The sequence below is a fragment of the Pavona decussata genome, unplaced genomic scaffold, assembly GCF_977016875.1.
Source record: "Pavona decussata unplaced genomic scaffold, jaPavDecu1.1 SCAFFOLD_40, whole genome shotgun sequence".
NCBI classification, from domain to species: Eukaryota; Metazoa; Cnidaria; class Anthozoa; order Scleractinia; family Agariciidae; genus Pavona; species Pavona decussata.
Window position 1 is genome coordinate 3,820,394 of NW_028145462.1, and position 22,141 is coordinate 3,842,534.

The following is a 22,141-nucleotide window of genomic DNA, read 5'->3' on the forward strand; positions in this document are numbered from 1 at the left end:
GGGCCCATTTCTCGTGTAATTCGAGCACGCATTTTCTACACTTTATATTTGCCTATCTTTTTCTTTACCGGAATGAAAGATATCGTAAAATCAGTGCAGAGTAACTAGGCTTTTTTGCTCCAACTGTTAAGTTAATCGGTCGGCGACGCTTATGGCCAGAGAACTTTCCCTCCCACGCATCTATATAGTAATGAGAATGTTTCCTTATAGAACTTATTATTTGGCTAACCAAAACAAAGCGTGGTCTATTTAGACTAATGGACATGAAATTTCCTTTAGAATAAGTTGTTTTTGTTTGCGAGTCACTATCAGAATGTCAGACGAATTGCAGATGAACATGTTTCTTTATAAAACTTATTATTTTGGCTAACCAAAACAAGGCGTGATGTATTTAGACTAATCGACATGAAGTTTCCTTTAGAATAAATTGTTGTTTTTGTTTGTGAGTCACTGTCACGCTCAGAGATCTTCAGAATGTCAGACGAATTGCGGATGAACATGTTTCTTTGTAAAACTTCTTATTTTGGCTAACCAAAACAAGGCGTGATGTATTTAGACTAATCGACATAAAATTTCCTTTAGAATAAGTCGTTTTTTGTTTGCGAGCCGCTGTCATGTTCAGAATGTCAGAAGAATTGCAGATGAACAAGTTTCTTTATAAAAACTTATTATTTTGGCTAACCGAAACAAGGCGTGATGTATTTAGACTAAACGACATGAAATTTCCTTTAGAATAAGTTGTTGTTTTGTTATTTTTGTTTGCAAGTCACTGTCATGTCCAGAATGTCAGAAGAATTACAGATGACGCAAGGGCTGGCTGGGATTATCATGCTCATGGACTGACGCGCGCAAGGGAGTCTCTTCGTTGAGTGTAGCTAAATGCCGTGGGTCCTTGTTGTGGGTGTGGGCAAATGTCGTGGGTAAAAATAAAAATTAAAGAAGTAAAATTCATGAAACGAAAATTTCGGTTTTTTTAAAGCGATTTACCGCCAGACTCATCTTCATAGAATATTTTCAAAATGGTGGCGTATTTTTAATCAACGCTCGTTCAGTACACCAATTCTCCTCCCTCCTATCCCCCACCCGTACTGTCTTTGAAAAGGCGGATCCACAGAACAAATGGACACCAGAAACGCATGTAGACATGGCCAAGATTAATGCGAAAAATAAAAGACTTCAGACTCTGTAATCGTGGCGAAAATAAATTGAGAAAAATGTGTAGCTGTCTCCCGTTTTACGACAATGACGTTTTACGTTTATGCTGTTTCAAATCCTCGCCGGATGTACCGTTCGGTTCTTTTATTTTTATCATTAATCTTGGCCATGTTTACATGCCTTTCTGGTGTCCATTTGTTCTGTAGATCTGCCTTTTTGTTGACAGTGGGGTTGTGGGGATAGTGGGCAGGAAAAATAAAAAATACGTCGCCATTTTGAAAATACTCTATGAAAATGAGTCTGGCAGTAAATCGTTTTAAAGTACAGTAAAAACCCACGTACAAGAACCTAGAATTTTGGGGTTCAGGCTGAATGGGTTCTTATATTTTGGGGTAGTTTTTCCAAAGTCAGGCTGATTAGGTTCTTAGTGGGTTCTTATTTGTAGGATTTGTCATAGTGATACAAAAAGTCAGGGCACTATACAGATTCAAGTCCCAACACTACACCAGTATAATTTTATACAGTACTTCATATTCTATACTCTGTATTTAAAAGATTTTCAATTTTGAAGTTTCTTCATTGTACTACATACTGTATTAAACAAATAATTTTCATGGTATATTTCTCAGAAATTTCACAATTCCTAACAAAATCCAGTATTTTGGCCTTACAATAAGAGTGTTTTTTTTTTGTATAAGAACCTATTTTTCTTTGCCAGGCTAAATAGGTTCTTATATATTTGGGGATTAAAATGCCCAATTTCAGCCTGTAGGTTCTTAAATCACTAGGTTCTTATACGTGGGTTTTTACTGTAATCGGAATTTTCGTTTCATGAATTTTATTTCTATTTTCTATTTTATTTCTTTTATTTTATTTTTTTCCCATGACCCACGACCCACGACATTTAGCTACACTCGTTTTTGTAAGGCAACCTTGCTTGATTTTAAAGCGCGTTGGCAAGTGAAAAGAAGATTACAGCCATTCCGTTTAATTATGGTGCCACGCGATTATCTAGTTTATTAAAAATATTTTATAAAGACGGAGAAGCAATTAACCAAGGGCATGCTACGGTCACGAAACTGCCAAACAAAGCACGATGGAGTTATTTTGTTTCCAACATATCGCTACAGCTTTGTGACAGGTGAAAGTTATACCTGAATTAAAACACTCGCTTTCATTCAAATCAGTTTTATATGACCAAGTTGAAACAGCGGAATTTTTTTGGGAGCAGTGTCAGGGATACTCTAGCATCGAACTTGTTAACTGTAACTAACTAGCTAAGGATAGTAAAGAAAGATAAGCAGAGATGGGAAAGAAAGAAAGAAAGAAAGAAAGAAAGAAAGAAAGAAAGAAATGATTACGACTGTGATTACGATTATGATTATAACTAGATTACGTTACGTTACGCTGTTTTTGTATCTTTGTCTTTGCACACCCACCGATACCCCATAAAAGGTGAAAGGAGCTAGGCATTAGGCCCCTCCGTATAACCTAAGACCAAAGATGTAACTAATTACAGACAATTGTCAAGAAAGAAAGAAGCTTGACGAGTCTCCCACATTTTACCAGCATCGTAGCTGAGTAAACTCGTAAGCCTTTAGTAAACTTATCTCAGATAATATTTCTTTCAACGTTGTGTTAGCTGTCCGACAAGTTTCAGTTTTCCTGTTACTTTCTCCATTCAAAGGATTTTTTAAAGTTTTGCGTTATAGTTATATTTTCAGTTTCGATTCACTAAACTAAAGGCGAGTCGTGGCCCTGAACAAAATCCACTATGACTACGTTGGAGCAAGTTCTAGGCTTAAAGAGGAAGAGTCGTGGGGTTTTTTTTCCCTCTTTTGTTGAAAATGGTCAATTCTGGTGGTTTTTGAAGATTTTGGAGGAAATCAAGAAATCCAAGACTTGTGGCGAATCTAAGATGGCTGCCATTTTGATGTATCCTTTTCATAGCTTTTATACTTGGGAAGTCATGGAGGGGAAGCCCCTTCCCGCTCATTCCGACCCCATAAGACAAAAAAGGTTCGATCTGGGTAGGGTTTTGAGGTAAACTGGCCCTGATAATTCTTTTTTCCCATGTTCGATTGCATTGCACAGTGTTATTGAGTAAACATAACATTAAACAAACAAATATTACCTGCAATATCGTTTCTTTTCTAACCTGACGAATACCTCCTCTACCACCGTGACGTTCCCCCAAAGCACGAAGAACTTGGTCATTCTTGAATGTCAAATTCCACGGTAAGAAGATATGACAAAACGTTGCCTGTTTCTTAACTTTCGTTTGCAACTGTTTCTCTGTGCAAATGCTTTTCGCTTCTTGGCATATTTGATTCACAGCTGAGATCTTTGTTTACAAACTGAAAACAGCGGGTTGCAATTTTGTTCCATAAATTCTGTTTCAAAAAACGTGGCCTTGGTGGAGCTTCCGCGAACGTAAACTTTATCCTGTGTTATTACATATTTTGACGTTTGATATGATACTTATTTACCTGAATTGGAGTCGCAAATAACTGCTGAATATTATTAGAAATTACGGAGCGATCAGTTATAATAAAGATTTAAAATAATAAATCAATATATGCCCACAATTAATTTCTTTGTTTTACTTATTTCGAAAGGAACCCCATGTGTGACTGTTTTTTTTTTTTTTTTAAAGGTATATTGTAAGTGAGATAAAATCACAATAAACGCAACTTGCAACGATATTAAGTTATGATTATTTATAAACAAATTGATTTAGTGACGCTAAAAGAATAAAAAAATATATGCAAAAACAAAGGTTTGCAACTTCTGTTTTGACCGTGAATGGTTTGTTTATTTGTAATTAACTTTCTTTGTTTTCAGTAACCACAAGCACGCGAAGTAAATAACGTGCGAATGGTTTTCTGGAGTCGACCTGAACAAAACTTAATTGTTAATCAACAAAAATGCACCACAGGAACGTAATGTTTGATAATGTTAAGTTGCCAGTGAACGGCTACATTTTGAGGTCCCTTCCATCAGAGAATTGAAAGATATGATGAAAATTCAAGCAGCACAAATTAATAAACAGCGCCAAAGGAATGTGCTTTTCTAAACCTTTGAATGGAATGGTCGCTATTTGTTATATCATACCCAGACTCATAAACGCCCTTGCAAAGTGTAGTAACTAACACTGCATAAATGAAAAACTTAACAGTTTTTGTTTGGAGTTTCACAGTTTATTATTTCATACCCAAACACCAAATATTACATGTATATTCTACATCTACATTTATTTAGTCGTTGAAAATCCATAAGAAATCACACTGACCAACTAACTAATATTAAAAATACGAATTTAAACATAATTAATCAGCTAAGTAATGTGCCAATTTAGACAACTTTCAACTACATCCTTAGAAAGGCTATTCCACGCTCTAATAGTTCTAGGAAAAAGAGAAAATTATAAACGTCGTTTGCACATATAGTCTTATTATATCTTGAATAAATTTATAATTATGGCTGCCGCGAGTTCTGTTTCCGCTAGTATGGGGTCGAAGATGGCGGTTAACTTCGATATCAACAAGCCCTCGATTCATCTTAAACAATAGTAGTAACCTTGGCATTTTCCTTCTTAGTTCCAAACTAGTCCATCTGTCCTTAAATCGTAAATTAAATCGTTTTAATGAATATTGAATACTAATCACACCAAGTATAAACAAAATAGACTTATTTTTTATTTAGATGCTCACGCGTTTGCATTTCATCAGATTTAAAATTATTAGACGTGAAAACTGCAAAGGACCGCGAACGATAATGCTGCTAGTTGACGTAGGATCTACAAGAGACCGTTAAAATTATTATTCAGTAGCTATAAAGTATTTACTTTTGTTAAGTAAAGTCTGTATAGATTATATGAACAACGGCTCGAACTTTGCTTTGACTCTACTGAAGTTGGGGGGGGGGGGGAGTGGTAAGAGAGTGGTAAAGACAGTGGTAAAGAGGTCCTTTTCTAGCCAATTCAAAGTATTCTTCACATTTATATCCCGCATTAGTTCACTGGCAATTTAAATTTAGGCGATAATTTTCCTTCGTTAGATGTGGGATTGTTCATTTTGCAGGCTTTTTCCTAGTTATGGGTGAGATTATGTTTATAATTCGTCCAAGTTTCAGACCAACGCTTCCGTCCCTTATCCGAAGAATTAGTTAATTAAACTGCCAATAAAAACGGGGAGCAGCAACCTGCACTGGTTAGCATTTTTCAACTGCTACCCAGCAAAAGGGAAAGTTAACAAGAGGCAGAATATCGCTTGTTACGTGACGTATGTGCCGTGAATACATAACCTGCATCGGGAAAGGTCATATATATAAACTGGACACTTTGATAGGAATTCGTGCTCCAATGCTGGACAAGTCTTGGAGGTTTGGCAAAATTAATAATCTCGAACTTATATACAATAATACAAAAACCTTTACATGTTCTCCCAAAGCAATGGCGACTTCAAGGAAATGTTCAACAATTCTTGAAAGGGAAATTGGGGGAAAGAGGGTGGTATCAAATCGAAAAATAATTTCACTTTCCAAAAGAGGCTTGGTTATTTACTGCGTGTTCCTGTAACTGGGTCGTATCACAACCCGTGGTCAAATGAAACACAGAACTTTACGTGCTCAGTCTATTGGCGAATAAAACTTTGCTGGTGAATGTTGCAAGAGCTGTTGCAGACATGTTTCTTTAAAGGGAAATTAACAGAGTAGTTTTTTTACCAGCATTGTACTCCGGAATGGTGCGGACTTGCATACAAAGACTCGCCATTGCCGAAGATTTTAACCGTGATTGCTTAGAGATAATCCAACCAGTAGAAGGCATTGTATATGGCAAAAGCAACTGGAAAAATCTTAAAGGCATACTCATCTATACCTAAAATAAAAGTGTCTGTGAGAATCTTTGCCTTGGTACTTTTAATGAATGTTGCTAATCCAGAAAACCTTTTGCCATTACTAATAGTTTCCGAAGGCTGCAAAGAGCAGTTGTTATGTGTCAGAGATGAGCTTAGTTGTTGCGGACTGCTGTTTTCCTGTACTATTGAAAAATACATTTCTTTCATCTCATTGCTTTTGCTCTCTTGGATTTCTTCCTTTTTCTAGAAACAGTAGAAGATTACATAGTAAGTTGAGTTGGGAAAAAGAGGAATTATGCAAGCAAGCAATAACATACGTCACTACTACTTGGAACACTATAGTAGTTAAAGATCGGAATACACCTATGCCACATATAAGACCCATCCCAGGTTTTGGTGTCTCGATTCACTGATATGAACGCTGAAGAGAGGAACAGAGAATTGTGTTCTTACAAATGCGGCTTGGATTGAAGTAAGGGAAAACGGGACAAGTAGATACATAACTGAGACAGTCAGTTAATCAATCAGTCATTCAGTCAGTCAGTCAGTCAGTCAGTCAGTCAGTCAGTTTGTTCGTTCGTTCGTTCGTTCGTTCGTTCGTTCATTCGTTAGTTAGTTAGTTAGTTAGTTAGTTAGTTAGTTAGTTAGTTACAATAAGTAGCTAATAAGTCGTTTAGTTGTTCCGTCAGGGAGGGGGTGGGTGCAGTCGTGTGGTTGTGAAAAGAGTAAGTTAGTCAGTCAGTAGGACAGTAAGCTTCGATTAAGGTAGTAAGTCAGTGAGTCAGTCAGTCAGTTAGTCAGTCAGTAAGTCACTTAGCCAGAAATTTCAGAAATTCGAGACATTTCGTTCACGCGATACTTTGGGTACCAGCTGTTATTCTCAAAATTTATAACGCATGCTCAATGGTGTCAAGTTGGTAAACAATGTGGAGCGATCAGGAAGGCGAGGCGTACGGAACGAGTAAATTACAATTCAATACTCAGGGGAAAATATCCGACATATTTTTAAGCAGACTTGGTTGGTTTACCAAATGATGAATTTATGCGCTTGGCTTTGTATGTTTTCGAACCAGGACGTGAACTCCCTTCTACATTCTTTAGTGGCATACATAAGTTAACCCGCATTTAGCCAATCTCGTACCCAGAGTCTTCAGGCTTTTTGGTCAGCGGGGCAACGCCGGGAAGACTCTGGGGACATCGAATTTTATTACCGCAGGATTTCTGCGGTAAAACAATGGAAACTGTTACGGAACAGCCAATCAAAAAAATTGAATTTTTTCGATGTCCCCAGAGTCTTCCCGGCGTTGCCCCGCTGACCAAAAAGCCTGAAGACTCTGGGTACGAGATAAGCATTTAGCGAGCCTTTACTGCTGGGAGTTTTTTGTATTGATTTTGTCAGCATTTAATTAAGGCCAGCTTCGCTACGGCTTTCAAATCAAAATGGCGATCGATGTTTTTGAGGAAAGAAAGCTGGTGAAACGACGACAAAATTTCGACCCAAAGAGACCGTGTTGGAAGGATTTCTTCACTCGCCTGACTTGAAAAACTACATATCTTTGCCTGAGCTTGAAACCGAATGGAGATAACTCTAGAGAAAGATCACTTCGAAGGTGTAATTTATATCTACTGGAGAAGAGTTCGTGGTCAAGGAAACAACAATTTTAACACGAGGCAACGTTGTATTTTGAAAACCAACCGAGTATGGTTCAAGCAGATGTCATAAAATACAAGTCTTATAGGAAGGTAAGAGATGCTGTAATTTAAAGCCTTACGAACTATTTAAACGTTCCTGTCAAACTTAATTTTGCCTTGTCATTGTAAAGCGGTGACGGTCAAAGCTAAATCGAAGACAGGCCGGTAAATATCCTTGACTAAGACAGCTTTCTTTATTGATGGAAATATTTCACATCGCCATGTAATTCTGTGTAAATCGGTGGCCATATTTCTAAATATGCCCACGATTTGACGTCACAGTCTGTTTCAGCGGCCATCTTGTCCTTCATAACCTCGTCTTCAGGGTCTTCGCAATATTCAAAATGGCGCGGAAAAGACCCTGGCATACGCTGCAAAATACTCCACTAGTCGTGGAACATTTTGTCACGTGACACACTTAATTTTCGTCTTCGATGCACTTTTTCCGGGATCAAATATGGTAAAAAGCAATATCTGATCCCGGAAAAAGTGACAAGTGAGTGCCATGCGGGGTCGTCTAAGTAACGCCATGTTGAATGTCGTAAAGACCCTTGGGGACGAGGTTGTCAACCAGCCAGCCTATCAGAGAGTCGGAAAGTCAGTCATTGACAATGTCATTCGGTCAATCAATCACCCAAAACAAGTGGGAAAAAGAAGTTAATAAAGTAAACAAGTAAACATTTCACAAAATCACTTAAGGCATGTATGTCTCTGAGAATCTTTCCACACCATAATTTGAATCTTACCATCGGTTCTTTTAAGGTTTTGTTTGTTTTAAACATCTGTTTCTGTTTGGCCTTCATCAGCAGCACTGCACAGTATTCCACAAGGGTGAGGAACACGAATACGAAACAACCAATCAGGTACTTGTCACTGGACTTGACGTAACTTACCTGTAATAATAATAATAATAATAATAATAATAATAATAATAATAATAATAATAATAATAATAACAATAATAGAGATTTAGAATTACGTTCCGACGGCAAACGGCAGAAATGATCACGTGACCATGTTTATCCTTCATTTGCCGCTCGCTATTTTCAGTTTCTAAAAAAAATTGAGTAGTCTTGCGTTAGCGTCAAAGGCCAGAATTATTCACAAATCTCACGTTTGCCGTTTGCCGTAACCACGATTCTAAATCTCTGTAATGAAAATGCGCATTTTGCGGAGTAGATAAGGGATCCTCCTTGTCTAAGGTATAATAATCGGGGTCGGGGGAAGGGGAAGGGGGATCAATACTTGAGGGGTTTTTCGTTACCCCTTTGTTCCAGTTTTGCAGAGGGAAACTCTCAAAGAGAGCAATATTTACTTATTTTAAAGGCGTTGGGACAATGAGACCTGACTCGAGGCAGGGTGATTTTCTAAGAAACAGCGATTTTACACCCCATTTGCAAAACCATGACGACCAAAAAGAAAATAAATTTTTCGATGTCGTCGCCTGTTTGTTTCAGTAGACCTGCACCTTTCAAAAGCTCTATTTTCACTGAACCCTTATAACCTGCAGCTGTATCGTTTTTTAGGGTTGAGACCACTGTTCTGTTGTTCGTTGTTTTGTCCTCTTGACAAACCAATTAAGATGTTGCACACGGTGTAGATCGCTCCGTTTGTTTTGTTGTTCAAAACTCGCGCCGGCTCTCACACAATGCCACAGACTTCGGGAAAAAGTCTGTTTCTCTACCTTAGCATAGGTTTTTGGCGGAGAAAGAGATCAGCGGTGCAGTAAATGGGGGTGAAAAGGTTTAGCTTTCAAACATGAGTTTACATACCTTTGGCATGGAGTTGTTCATCATATTTAGTATGGTGACCTCGGTTAATACCGACGTGATACCGAGGGCAACGCGTGCTGCTGTTTGGTCTATAGGCAATACAAATCCCATCCATGATATAAACACAATCACTGAACTGGTGCCGTACACGTGACTTAAAAAGTAGCTGTAAGAGCGTTGGAACGAGAATTCTGCACGGACCCCAGAGAAGTTCCCTGAGAGAGAGAAAAAGTAAGTTTTCTCTGATCATTCCTACAAGTTGAATGCGTGAAACAGATGGGGGAAGTCGAACTGTCCCTTTTATGGCGTGGAACAGACCATGTGCAGGAGAGGGAAGTTACGAATGTAAATCTTTGTTATGATAGTAGATAAGCCTGGAAGTTATCCAGCAGCTACCAAAAAAACCTGAGAAATTTCATGCTTGAATGGGACGCGAACCCATGAACCCAGCAGAGGGGAAATGGTCAAAACTACCATACTCGAACAGGATGCACCAAACCTTTATATTTAGATTTAGATTTTATTGAAAACAATACATGGCAGCCAAGGGCTGAATTGCGTACCGTTAAAATGTAAGTAAAAATTACCTAAATATATAATAATGCCATATAATAAAGTGCTATAAGTTCGATTTAGTTCGAAAACCTATTTACAAGATATTTACAAGATCTAAAACCACAAAATAGATGGTGGTCTCTGCCTGCACACCTCTTCCTGAACCTCAAAAGATGGTGTCTTTGTTGCATAGCCACCCCTCTATCCAGCAGTAAAAGATGACAATGAGATTCCAACCTCACTTTTCTCGTTTAGCAATGCAAACTCTTGCTTGGTGAATATTTTCTGTGTCAACTCAAATTTTAAACCCAATAAAATTTTGTAATGTTCATGAGATAGGTGGTGTCTTCGATAACCCCCACACCCCAGACAAGGTGGGTCCTCTTTAAACAAGATGTGCAAGATTTTCAGTTACTATTTATGTGCTTTGAACCAACTAGTAGAGGGCTCAACATGTAACTGATGTCAGAACATTGTAAAAAGCTAGGTGACGTGTTGTTCAGAATTTCAATTTCTGAAATCATTAATAATTCATGACGAGAAAACAAAGGAAATCACTAACGTGAAGGAGGTTTGAAAATGTCATCTTAATTGTCATAAAATCTGGTAAACGTTTGCTTCGAATTTCTCTAATAATTATTAATGGTTTGAGAAGCTATATCAGACACTCGAAAGTGTTTCATCCGATTCCTAAACACCTCGGATATGGTTAAAAAAAAAAAAAACTCGGCTGTGCCTCGTTTTTTCAATCAACTTCTTGGTGTTTGGAAATTGGATGAAACACTCTTCCTCGCGTTTGATAAATTATTTACCAAACCTCTAACTACTCCTGTTCATTTAAATTCAAATTTACTGCGCAGTCGCTTGTACTTCTCCTAAGACATTAAAACTCACCTGCAACGTACTGGCTCATAACCAGCGAGAGATCAATTTTTATCAACTTGTAGGTGGACATCAGCCGCACTCCAGTTGGTATGAACATCTTGCCGTCTGTTCCTGAGCCTTCCCATTTATACCTGATATGCTGGTTATGGTAGCCATCTTGTGACGGCGAGATTGGTAAGAGAGATAGAAAGAGAATTTCGCATTTTTTTTTTAAAGCAAACTACAACCTTGGACGGGATCAAAAAAGAAATTAAGCCTCCCCCCTCCCCAAGATCAATGATGAATTCAGGCGCAAAGCAAAACGTGCCATTTTTCCATCATTAAAATGGGGGAGGGGTGGTATTAATTTTTCATTTGATTTGTCCAAGATTGCGATCTTGGACAGAATAAAAAAAATAAATTAAGCCCTCCCCCCAAAATCAATGATGAATTCACGCGCAAAGCAAAACGCGCCACTTTTCCATTATTAATATTTTGGGGAGGGGTGATTTTCATTTGATTTGTCCAAGATTGTACTTCCGATGATCTCTTTAAAGCTTTGAATGTGAAATCATATATATGAACTAGGGATTAAAGATTTAATAGATCAAAGATTATCGCAGTTATACATACACGGCAACGGTGAGAGCTATGACTATTATGCGAAAACACGATCATAGCAAGGGCTATTGAAATATAAAAAGAAAATTGGGAGTAACCATGCATTTCTCAGAGATAATTTAGTAACTATAATGCAAAAAAGCTTTAAAATACGTAACAATGCATGCCATTTTTTTCCAAATTGAAGGGTAATCTTCTCTGAAAAATTCGCAGTTACCCCTATTTTTTATTTGTTTTTTCGGATTTTAATATCCCTTTAAGATCTCTTTTCGCGCATAGTCATGAACTACGTAAAAATACCATTTGAATTAGGAGGTACCGTCTGTAAGAAATCAGGGTTTTTTCCGACCATCCCGAGATGCGCAGTAGCAAAAGGGGGTATCGTTCTTTTAAAAGCAGCTGCGAAACGAAGGCTTGGATTTTGACAGAGTTGATGGAATCTGTAATGCATTACTCGATTGTTTTAAAAATTCAAAGAGTTCAAGTCTTAAATCGCGCAAAAAAATCGCTTAATCCGATGATGGTAATGTTCTTGAATCATCTGGTAATTTATTTATGTATTTATCTATTTATTCATTTATTTAGCTTTGCCATACAATAAAATTAGTAAGATGTAGATAATTATTATAAATGTTATCAATTATTAAGTTAAGTTTCCACTTGTTTGTTCAAAGTTCTGTTTGAATTTCTTCTTAGAAGTGATTCATGATTAAAAACGTCCTTAATGACTGATGTATAACTGGCCCCATTAAATTAGCAATTGCTGTTAAATGTACTCAATGTAAAATGAAATAAAGTTGAAGTTAGTAGTTAGTTATCATAATTATTTAGTTATAAATAAATATAAATATTTATAGATGACAGTATTAAGGGAAACGAAACTTACAACTTTCCAATGTAAGTGGGCAGACTTGGATATCCATTGGGAAGTTCTTCAAATCAATAGGACAAGCCGCTTTAATAGTTGCTCTGTTTAAAGTGAAGGTGTGTTAAAAAATCATGGTGGACGTATATTCCTACGGTCTATCCAAATTGTTCTATGCAGTTCAATCAGTCTTTGGGACCGTGAAAATTAAACCGTCTTGCTTGTAAATGCTATAATTTTGAAAAAACGCATCATCTGGGGATGGGTTTCACGCAGAGTTTGCCTATTTTTTGTACCGCGTTCTCCCAAGCTTCGCCAGGCTATTTAGTTCGGTGACGTCACTGTACCGTGTGACCCGAAAAGGAGTGAATGCTGGGAAAGTCAAAGTCCCATAATCTTGGCATTTCCAGCAACAACTTTATTAACTAAAACAATTTACAGTAATTGCAAAAAAAGCTGATGGAAACGCAGGTAGCTTTTGAGCTATTTGAGGTGGGCACAAAAGGAAGGGGATATTAAAATAGAAGAACGAAAAAATCAGGAGACTCTATTGATACAGAAACCATTAAGGGTCAATCAGCTTGATTGACGCGATCATACTGCATATGTAGATACTGTAACCACAGATTGAAATCGAATTCGGAAACGTTGGTTTCAGAAAAGAGAGGAATACCCCACAACCCGAGGAAAACCCTTCGATCGAGGCAGGCCTGTTATAAAACAATTAACGTTGAATGTCAAACACTTCAAACAGTTCTTTGCATGATTTCATAATACCTTGTGTTGTACTTGACCAGTCCTGCAGGGGCTACCATCAGCATCTTATTAGGCGTGGTTACTCGGTGGAGTCTGCCCGTTTTTGCATTGACAAAGTAGGTGTCTGGTGTCCAGACTCTTGTCCAAACTCCGCGGTTCAGTGTGATAGTTTGGTTGAGGCCATGGTCGAGTCTCTCATCAGTCCATTCTTGTCTAAGAAATAGATCGATTGTAAAATCCTAAAAAACAAAACGAAGCAAAACAAAATAAGACAAAAACAAAAAAACGAGAAGGAAGATTGACTAGTTTATAAACTATTTCAAAATAACTACTTTCTAAAGAAACTGGCGTGCTGTGTCGTTGGGAGTAGAAACGAATGCTTATCATCAGAGTTGAAAACTAAACGTAAATTGTCGAAAAGAGATTCGAGTGCTGGGGTTTCGAGCGTTAGCCTGTCGTCATTCGTTTCTTCATTTCATTTCCTTCATGCGCTTTCAAGTTTGGGCTGGCTTACCCTGCAGCAGCGCAGGTTGCCTCTACGTTTAATTTATCATGAATGCGTCAATGAAATCACGTCTCGTAATATGGCCCTTTTATCAAACAATTAAAGATGTTCATGATTACAATACTCGGAACAGAGATAACCTGAGATAGCCTCGCCTGACAATGAACTGGGGGAAAGCATCGAACAAATTACCAAGCTATTAATGACTGGAGCAATTAGTGTTAGATATAAGAAATGCAAATAGCATCACGAGATTTAAGCGCAAATTTTTAAATCAATTTTTGAACATTTGTACTGTTACTTGTTAGCTTTTATCTTCAATTTTTTCTGCTCTAATTCTTTATTTCATTTATCATCCATCAGCCTTTTTTTTCCAGGACCTTCCGTAAAATCAGTTCGGTGAGAGAGTCTCCTGGTTTAAATATTATTACTAATTACTTTTTTTATCTAATTATTCATTCGCGGGTACAACCTTTGTAATGAGTAATTCATTTATCGTCGGTGTTAATAAGCCTAAGGTGTCGTCCATGACTTTAACAGTTTTCAAGTAACTCAATTAATGCTAATTGAGATTTAATTAGTGCAAGAAAAAATGACAAGACTAACACTAATTCTTTAAAAGTATTTGGCATTCAGTGAGCCATGAACTGTAAAGGAGACTGCTGAATTCGAGAGAAATGCGATCAGCCTACAGAGGCTAGATATATTTCGGTGGTAAGATGTCTTCCAATCTGCATAATTTCAGTGGCACGGTTTTAAACATTGTAAGCTTCATACCCCTGAAAGGACACCTCAAAACTTAAAATATTCAAAAAACTAAGACATAATTTCGCAATACCTTATACGCAGTACAAATATCAATTGCTGTACCAATCTTGAGCTCTTAAGATCGAAATTTAAGCATTGCAAGCATTTTACTTAAAGCATTGTAACTGACATTATGATGAGCAGGAGGACTCGAAGAGTTGTTTCAAGTTCTACCTTGGAAAATGATGACGAGAAAGCGAGCAATTGTAAGGGTCCGGAAAGCAGTGAATCTCACAGCAGAGGTGGAGTACTTAAACGATTGCACAACAGCCTTTCAAGGCAGTTATCAAGGGACACATCTCCCGTCAGTGCTGTTAAATTATATCCCGTGGAATCCAGCAGAAATGACATCAAGATATCACAAATACAACGAAGGCCATTATATCGTTGTGTCTCTCTTCCTCCTGGGTGTATTCCGTCCGAGGTGTTGCTGATAACAGACAAGCAAACCCAGGCATCACCTTCCGCTTCTTCATCCACAGAAAAAGCAATGGGGAAGCAAAGTCCAGGAGAAATTCACGGAATCAAGAAAACGCGAGAAGAAGACCAACGCGAGACGGAAACACTCAGTGAAAATACCGTGGGTGCGTCTAAAGACGAGTGCAAGCAACGCGACGTTCTACCGGAAGTTATGTATAATAACTGGGTTCATCCAGAACCCAGTACCTGCTGATACTTTCAGTACATAGTACAATTTATTGTGTTAGGCGTTTGATATAGTACGCCTCTTTGTACAAGAGGAGATTCCAGTTGTGGTAGGAGTCTAATACCGTTGTGTTGTTGCGGACTAGTTGTGTGAAATAGTCTTTGTTACAAGGAAGGGCATGTGGAGGATTGTCAGTATTTAAAGTATCCGGTAAATTACACAAATTATGAATGAAAATTAAGTGTTCACAAGATACTTTAAATATTGACAATGCCCCACCTGCGCCTTTCTTGTACCAAAGACTATTTCACACAACTTGTCCGCAACAACACCACACTGTTAGACTCCGACCACAACTGGAATCTTCCCCTATACAAACAGGCGCACTATTTCAACGCCTAACACCTTCTCTTGACAATGGATTGAAATCCAGCGAAGAACTTTGCCTTTTCTCATGAGTATACTTTTTGTTTCGCTTTCTAATTGTTGTTTACACACTATTTAAGACCCACCTTGTATGCATATTCTTAGTTTGATGATGGTATAGTTTGTACCGAAATATAACTTGTTTCCAACTTAGTTTCTGTCATTTGTTGTCTAAATATTTTGACGCAATGAACATACTCTGAGTACCTTTCATTCTCTATGTTGATCCAGAGTTTTAGCATTTTCAGTTATTGTGAAGCAGTGTACTGGAAGATGGAAGGTGTGTCGTTTGGCTGATTGGCTGGCGGGTGAAAATTAAACACAATGATGTATGAAATATATATTTAAAATATTTGTTGGAATCGTTTAGAAATTAATCAATCCATCAAAAGGTTATCATTCAGTCAACCAATCAATCAGTCAATTAATCAATTCATCAACCAATCAATCAGTCAATCAATCAATTCATCAACCAATCGATCAATCAATCAATCAATCAATAAAGTGCTATATATACCTTGATCAGTCAACCACCTTGTATTTTCAGTAAGGTAGTATTTCTCGTAAGCTTGTCATTGTTTTAATTGGGTATCAACTGCTATTGTTCGTAGGGTTAGCAGTATTGTTCTCTTGTTTGTTCTATTGTTTTAAAGAAGGGTTGCAAACCAATCACGTGGGACCTTATGAGAGCTGCAACATCGCCCTGTATTTTTGCATGGAAGGTTAAGCTATTTTATTATCATTCTATCTTATCAGTATTGTGATACAAGTGAAATTTTTATAACGCAAAGAATCAATGTATTGTTTAAATAGTAAATAAATGTATATTGGTCAAATCCGCACATTTATACGAGTGGAGAAAAAAACTGTAGTCAGCCACTGTAATTGTAAAAAGCGTTACTGTACAATCATTGGAGCAACAAAAATGACAAATATGTACCTCAAACCAAAATATTTTAGAATTAGAATAAGTACATTTCCTAACTAGACCCAGACATGTACCCAGTCACATGATGCAAATGTTTAGCTTTTTGTGCCATACGACTGTGTCCTGCAAAGGGCCTACTTCATCATTCTTTTGATCTGTCTGGTTGGTAATGTACATGTACTTAAGCTGTGACAGTCAGTACATACATGTACATGTACGGTATTGTAAGGAGAAGTTTAATGTTGAACACTAAAATCAGCAAGGCTGGTGTTTTCAGCCTGTCAGTAAAAGCTTGAAATAGGCATGCTTCCGTACATGTAGAATAAGCTCAGTTGAAAAAGAAATTAATTTGAAAATAATTCTTGCTTCAGATAGGCTGCAAGTTAAAGAGTAATTAGAAGTATTTGTGGATGTCCAAAAAAGAAAAGTGGTATTTCTGCACTATATTACCAATCAGCATATTTTGCTAGTGGCATTTTATATTGATTTGCAAGACAATAGATAAAAGGTCAGTTGTGGCAGTTTTGAAAAAATTGTAATCAAGCAGTAGATGGAACTCAGGCCCAATGGCCCAGAACGAAACCCCAAAATGTCCCATTGAAAAAAAAACTCCCCCCCCCCCCCAAAAAAAAAAAAAATGTTAAAAATATCTCACCCAAAAAAGTCACCAAAAAATTTCAAAAACATAAAAAGCACTAATTTAGAACTCAAAACACGACATTCAGTGAGGTTAGCTGTAGTGAAATAGTTGTAAATTGAGATAAACTTCAAGATATGTGTAACCCTTTTTCGCATTTTCTGTGCATTTTATCTGTGACCCAGAAACATTGTTGACCAGAAATAAAACAACTTTTGTACATGCATGTCGTAGAACAAACATATGGGATTGGTGGTTTCAATAAATATCTTGTACAAATTTTTAACCGTACAAATTTTAAATTTACTATTATTTTTCTGATTTTTCATTACATAATGCATCAATCTTCCTTGGCTGACTTTTTGTTGATCAGCTATTTCTTTCAGTTTCAAGATTAACTACATCACAGTAATGTACTCAGCTAAGCAGTAGTATAGAGGTGCTATTCTTAGGAACGCTGTCTCGACTCACTTTACGGGCTAGTTTACTGATTTTTATCGTAAAGTGAAGAAGGACTCTTATTTTAAGGAACTTGATTTTAGCGCACAGTAGGACCAGTCGCTGCCGAGGCACTACCAAGATTCCAAATGCTTCTAAATATTTTACATTTTATGCCTTAATTGCTGTAGTCAATTATTTTGTGTTCTGTAAGTAATGTTATCACTATTTTAATACATCGCCACAGACGTACAACTACAGTGTACTTGCAATTTATAACAAACATGTTATCATGAGTGACAAAAGCTTATCAACATCTCGTGGTCGTAGTTCTTTTCGCTTAAAATAAACTATTCTCAAACTACGTTTAGTAAACATGCGATATCTATAAACTAAATTCAACACAAAAATCGAAAAAACGAGTTGTTGAAGCGGTGTTCATAACAAACAATTCATGTCACTAAAACAACAGGTTTGTTTACGTGATTTCTTTGAAAATATTGAGTGTGCCTTATCAGAAGAGGAAGCTACAACCTGTGAGGGTGAAGTAAAGCTCGAGGAATGCTACAATGCATTAAAGATAATGGCTGCTAACAAAAGCCCAGGCTCAGATGGTTTTACCACGGAGTTTTATCAACATTTTTGGAACTTGTTAGGAAACTATATGATCGAAAGTTTCAACTATGCATTTCAAAACGGATATCTTTCCATCTCTCAGCGACAAGGGGTAATCCCCCTAATTCCAAAAAAGAAAAAGAATTTAGAGTTTTTAAAAAACTGGAGACCGGTCTCACTTTTGAACGTAGATTATAAAATTTTAACTAAGGTTATCGCTCTCCGGTTAGAAAAGGTATTGACGAAAATTATTTCTTCTAGTCAATCCGGTTACGTAAAAGGGAGATACATTGGCCAAAGTATAAGATTAATCAAAGACGTCATGGATTTCACAAAAGTAAAAAACTTGCCTGGGATTGCCGTTTTCTTAGACTTCGAGAAAGCTTTCAATTCAGTAGAATTGGACTTTCTTCAAAAATGTCCTCAATCTTTCAATTTCGGCCCACAACTTAGGCGTTGTAAGCGCATAAGAGCGCGTAATACTACTAATGCTAAAAATCTACAAAAAGGTAAGCTAAAGCGGACTAAAATGTACAAAAACTTAAGAAGAACACTAAATTACAGCAAGGTTTAATGATAATGGAATTCACTGTAATATTACAACCAGATGAAAGAGCTCCGGTATTGAAGCGAACTGTTTCTTGACTACTACTGGTAGCAAACTTGTGCGTTAGTACAGGAGAATTTTGCACGTTTGGCACTTTAAGCTTTTATACTTTGTTCAACTTCAGTTCCCAAAGGAATAATTTCAGTGCTACTTTGGGCACTGGCAGAAGTTAAAGTTTGTGGTATTTCTCTCGTTTTAGGTTCCGTTAGTTGTCGACTGTAAGGCCTCATGCTACTCTCACTTTGTGCCCGGACACGCGCATAATATGCCGAACTTCATTCAACATTGCTGTTATCGCTAACAGATACTGCTGTCGATATTATGCAATGGTTAGCAACAACAACAACAATTTATTTCCCAATTCAGATAATAAAAGTGGTTTGGCCCCCAAATAGCCACAAAGCTAGTCGAGGCGGGACAAGACGAACACGAGAACATAATAGAAAAAATTACAATAAATTACAAACATGCTGGAAAACGGAAAAACTTAGTAATACTCTTGAGAGAGTTTACAATCAACAGAAAAAACACTATCAGATTCACTGATTAGAGGTTTTAGGCCACCTTTGCCACAGCAAGTTCAGCGACGGATGGAGTTTTGACAAATATAGTTCAAACGCCCTTACTGGGCATAATTTTGGATTATTCGCGTTTTCGTACATTCTTCCATCTCCTGAAGAGTCAAATGGGTCATCGATTTGCCTGTGGCTTTTGTCGTAAGTTCATCCAGCTCCTGGTAGACATATTTTCGTCCGGTCGTGTCAACTCTGACTGCAAATGACTGTTTCGTGTGAAGGCGAAGGCTCTTCGAATAAGCTGATACATGATGTTAAACCAAACCAAGTACTGCAGTGCCTTAGGGTTGGTGATGACTGATCATATGACGAATAGGTTTTCGCCAAGTCCTCTTTCTTTATTGATTCATGATGGTCGACTTTGGCAAACCCTTGTCGTTTAAGTTGAACCACAACTGCTTCAAAGACTTCGTTAGACTGTTTAAAAGCATCGTCGGCAATGATGTTTAATCCTCTTTTGAGGATAAAATATCGTTGCAGGCCAAAGAGAATGCTTGTTAGTGCTGTCTTCTTGTAGTTTCCTCCGTTTTTTTCCCTTGCGTTGGGATAAAAGTCCACAAGGAGTTCGTTTAGTTCCTCTTTAGAAATTTCGTCAAAATCTTGGTCTTTCTCAGGATATTTTTCTCCATTAAAGGCTTTTAATGTGGAAAAGGCAATTTTTGTTGCTAACTGTGTTTTTAGAATCTTTCTCTTCCACAAGGCTGGCAATTCTTAATGTCGGGACAAATCAGCAACTCCGTGAAGAAATCGCCATTGCAAGTAAAAAAAAGTAGATGAATTTGAAAAACGCGCTAGCAGTCAAAGGTTATCATCACGCCACCTTCACTCATGCTCTGTTCACGTGCAACGGCGGTCGTCGGTCAACGCGGGTAACAGTGAACTGTGAACTGACGCCATCGATTTCGCAATATTGCGCGCTCAGATATTTTTTGACAGGCAACAGTTTCATTGTTAGATGTCATGTGACCTCAAAGTAACCAATGAGAGCGCGCGCTGTGAGGGAAAAAGTTCCAGCTATATAACAATACAATATTTTATAGGGAAAAAGGAAATTATACAATACAATATAGGAAAATAGGTAAGTGATTTACTATAGGCTTATTCTGGTGTTATTTAGGTTCCACAAAACCGACACTCATTTTAGCAGAAAAAGGAAAGAAAATTACAATACAATACAGTGTGCAACCTAAGACTACCCTGTACATTTGTACTGTTACTTGTTAGCTTTTTCCTGTTTTCCTGTTTTCCCGTTTTCTGCTCTTAAGTCTTTATTTCTTTAATCATCTTTCAGCCTTTTTTTCCAGGAAATTCTTGAAAATCAGTTCGGTGAGAGGGTCTCCTGGTTTAAATATTTTTATTACTAATTACTATTTTTTTATCTAATTATTCATTCGCGGGCACGACTTTATTATGAACCTTGTTATGAGTATTTCATGTATCGTCGGTATGCATCGTGCATACTAATAAGTTTTCAAGTAACTCAGTTACTGCTAATTGAGATTTAATTAGTGCATCAAATATTGACAAGGCTGACCCTGTTTTTCCGTTAGGAGTATTTCACATTCAGTGAAACGTGAACTGCAAAGGAGATAACTGAATTCAAGAGGAATGCGATCAGACTACAGAGGCTAGATAGATTTCGGTGGTAAGAGGACTTCCATCCGCATGTTTTTAGTGGCTCCTTCATATGTCTAAAAGGACACCTAAAAACTTAAAATATTCAAAAAACGAGAGACATAATTTCGCAATACCTTATACGCAGTACAAATATCAATTGCTGTACCAATCTTGAGCTCTTAAGATCGAAATTTGAGCATTGCAAGCATTTTATTTAAAACATTATAATTGACATTATGACGAGCAGGAGGACTCGAAGAGTTGTTTCAAGTTCTACCTTGGAAAATGATGACGAGAAAGCGAGCAATTGTAAGGGTCCGGAAAGCAGTGAATCTCACAGCAGAGGTGGAGTACTTAAACGATTGCACAACAGCCTTTCAAGGCAGTTATCAACGGACACATCTCCCGTCAGCGCTGTTAAATTGTATCCCGTGGGATCGAGCAGAAATAACATCAAGATATCACAAATACAACGAAGGCCATCATATCGTTGTGTCCCTCTTCCTCCTGGATACATTCCGTCCGAGGTGTTGCTGATAACAGACAACCAAACCCAGGCATTACCTTCCGCTTCCTCATCCACAGAAAATACAATGGTTAAACAAAGTCCTGAAGAAATTCACGGAATCGAGAAAACGCGGGAACAAGACCAACGCGAGACGAAAACACTCAGTGAAAATACCGTGGGTGCGTCTAAAGAGGAGGGTAAGCAACGCGACGCTCTACCGGAAGTTATGTATAATAACTGGGTTGATCCAGAACCCAGTATCTGCTGATAATTTCTGTAAATAGTACAATCCATTGTGTTAGGCGTTTGATACAGGACGCCGCTTTGTACAGGAGAAGATTCCAGTTGTGGTCGGAGTCTAATGCTGTGGTGTTGTTGTAAACTAGTTGTGTGAAATAGTCTTTGTTTCAAGAAAGGGTAAATTACACAAATGATAAATGAAGATTAAGTGTTCACAAGATACTTTAAATATCGGCAATCGTCCACTTGAAACAATTTAAAATTGTGTTCAACTAAACAGCTTTTAAACGTGTTTAAGCCTTCGTGTGAATGGGGAATTAGTTTCTGTCATTTGTTGTCTAAATACTTCGAGGCAATCAACATACTCGGAGTATCTTTCATTCTCTATGTTGATCCAGAGTTTTAGAATTTTCAGCAATTGTGAAGCAGTGTATTCGCAGATGGAAGGTGTGT

At 37.5% G+C, this 22,141-nt stretch overlaps 1 protein-coding gene across 3 annotated transcripts in view; it reads right to left on the reverse strand.

The window, feature by feature from the left end:
* Positions 1 to 5,082: 5,082 nt before the first annotated feature.
* Positions 5,083 to 22,141, reverse strand: part of LOC146483278 (glycine receptor subunit alpha-2-like) — an 87,847-nt gene continuing 70,788 nt past the window's right edge. For all 3 annotated transcript variants that reach the window (XM_085106462.1, XM_085106463.1, XM_085106461.1), the window contains 6 exons: positions 13,161 to 13,378; positions 12,405 to 12,487; positions 10,928 to 11,074; positions 9,479 to 9,693; positions 8,453 to 8,599; positions 5,083 to 6,257 (listed from right to left, as the gene is read on the reverse strand). In XM_085106462.1, the coding sequence (XP_084962588.1) occupies positions 5,955 to 6,257; positions 8,453 to 8,599; positions 9,479 to 9,693; positions 10,928 to 11,074; positions 12,405 to 12,487; positions 13,161 to 13,378 (1,113 nt within the window). In that variant the 3' untranslated portion in view covers positions 5,083 to 5,954. The remainder of the gene's footprint in view (positions 6,258 to 8,452; positions 8,600 to 9,478; positions 9,694 to 10,927; positions 11,075 to 12,404; positions 12,488 to 13,160; positions 13,379 to 22,141) is intronic.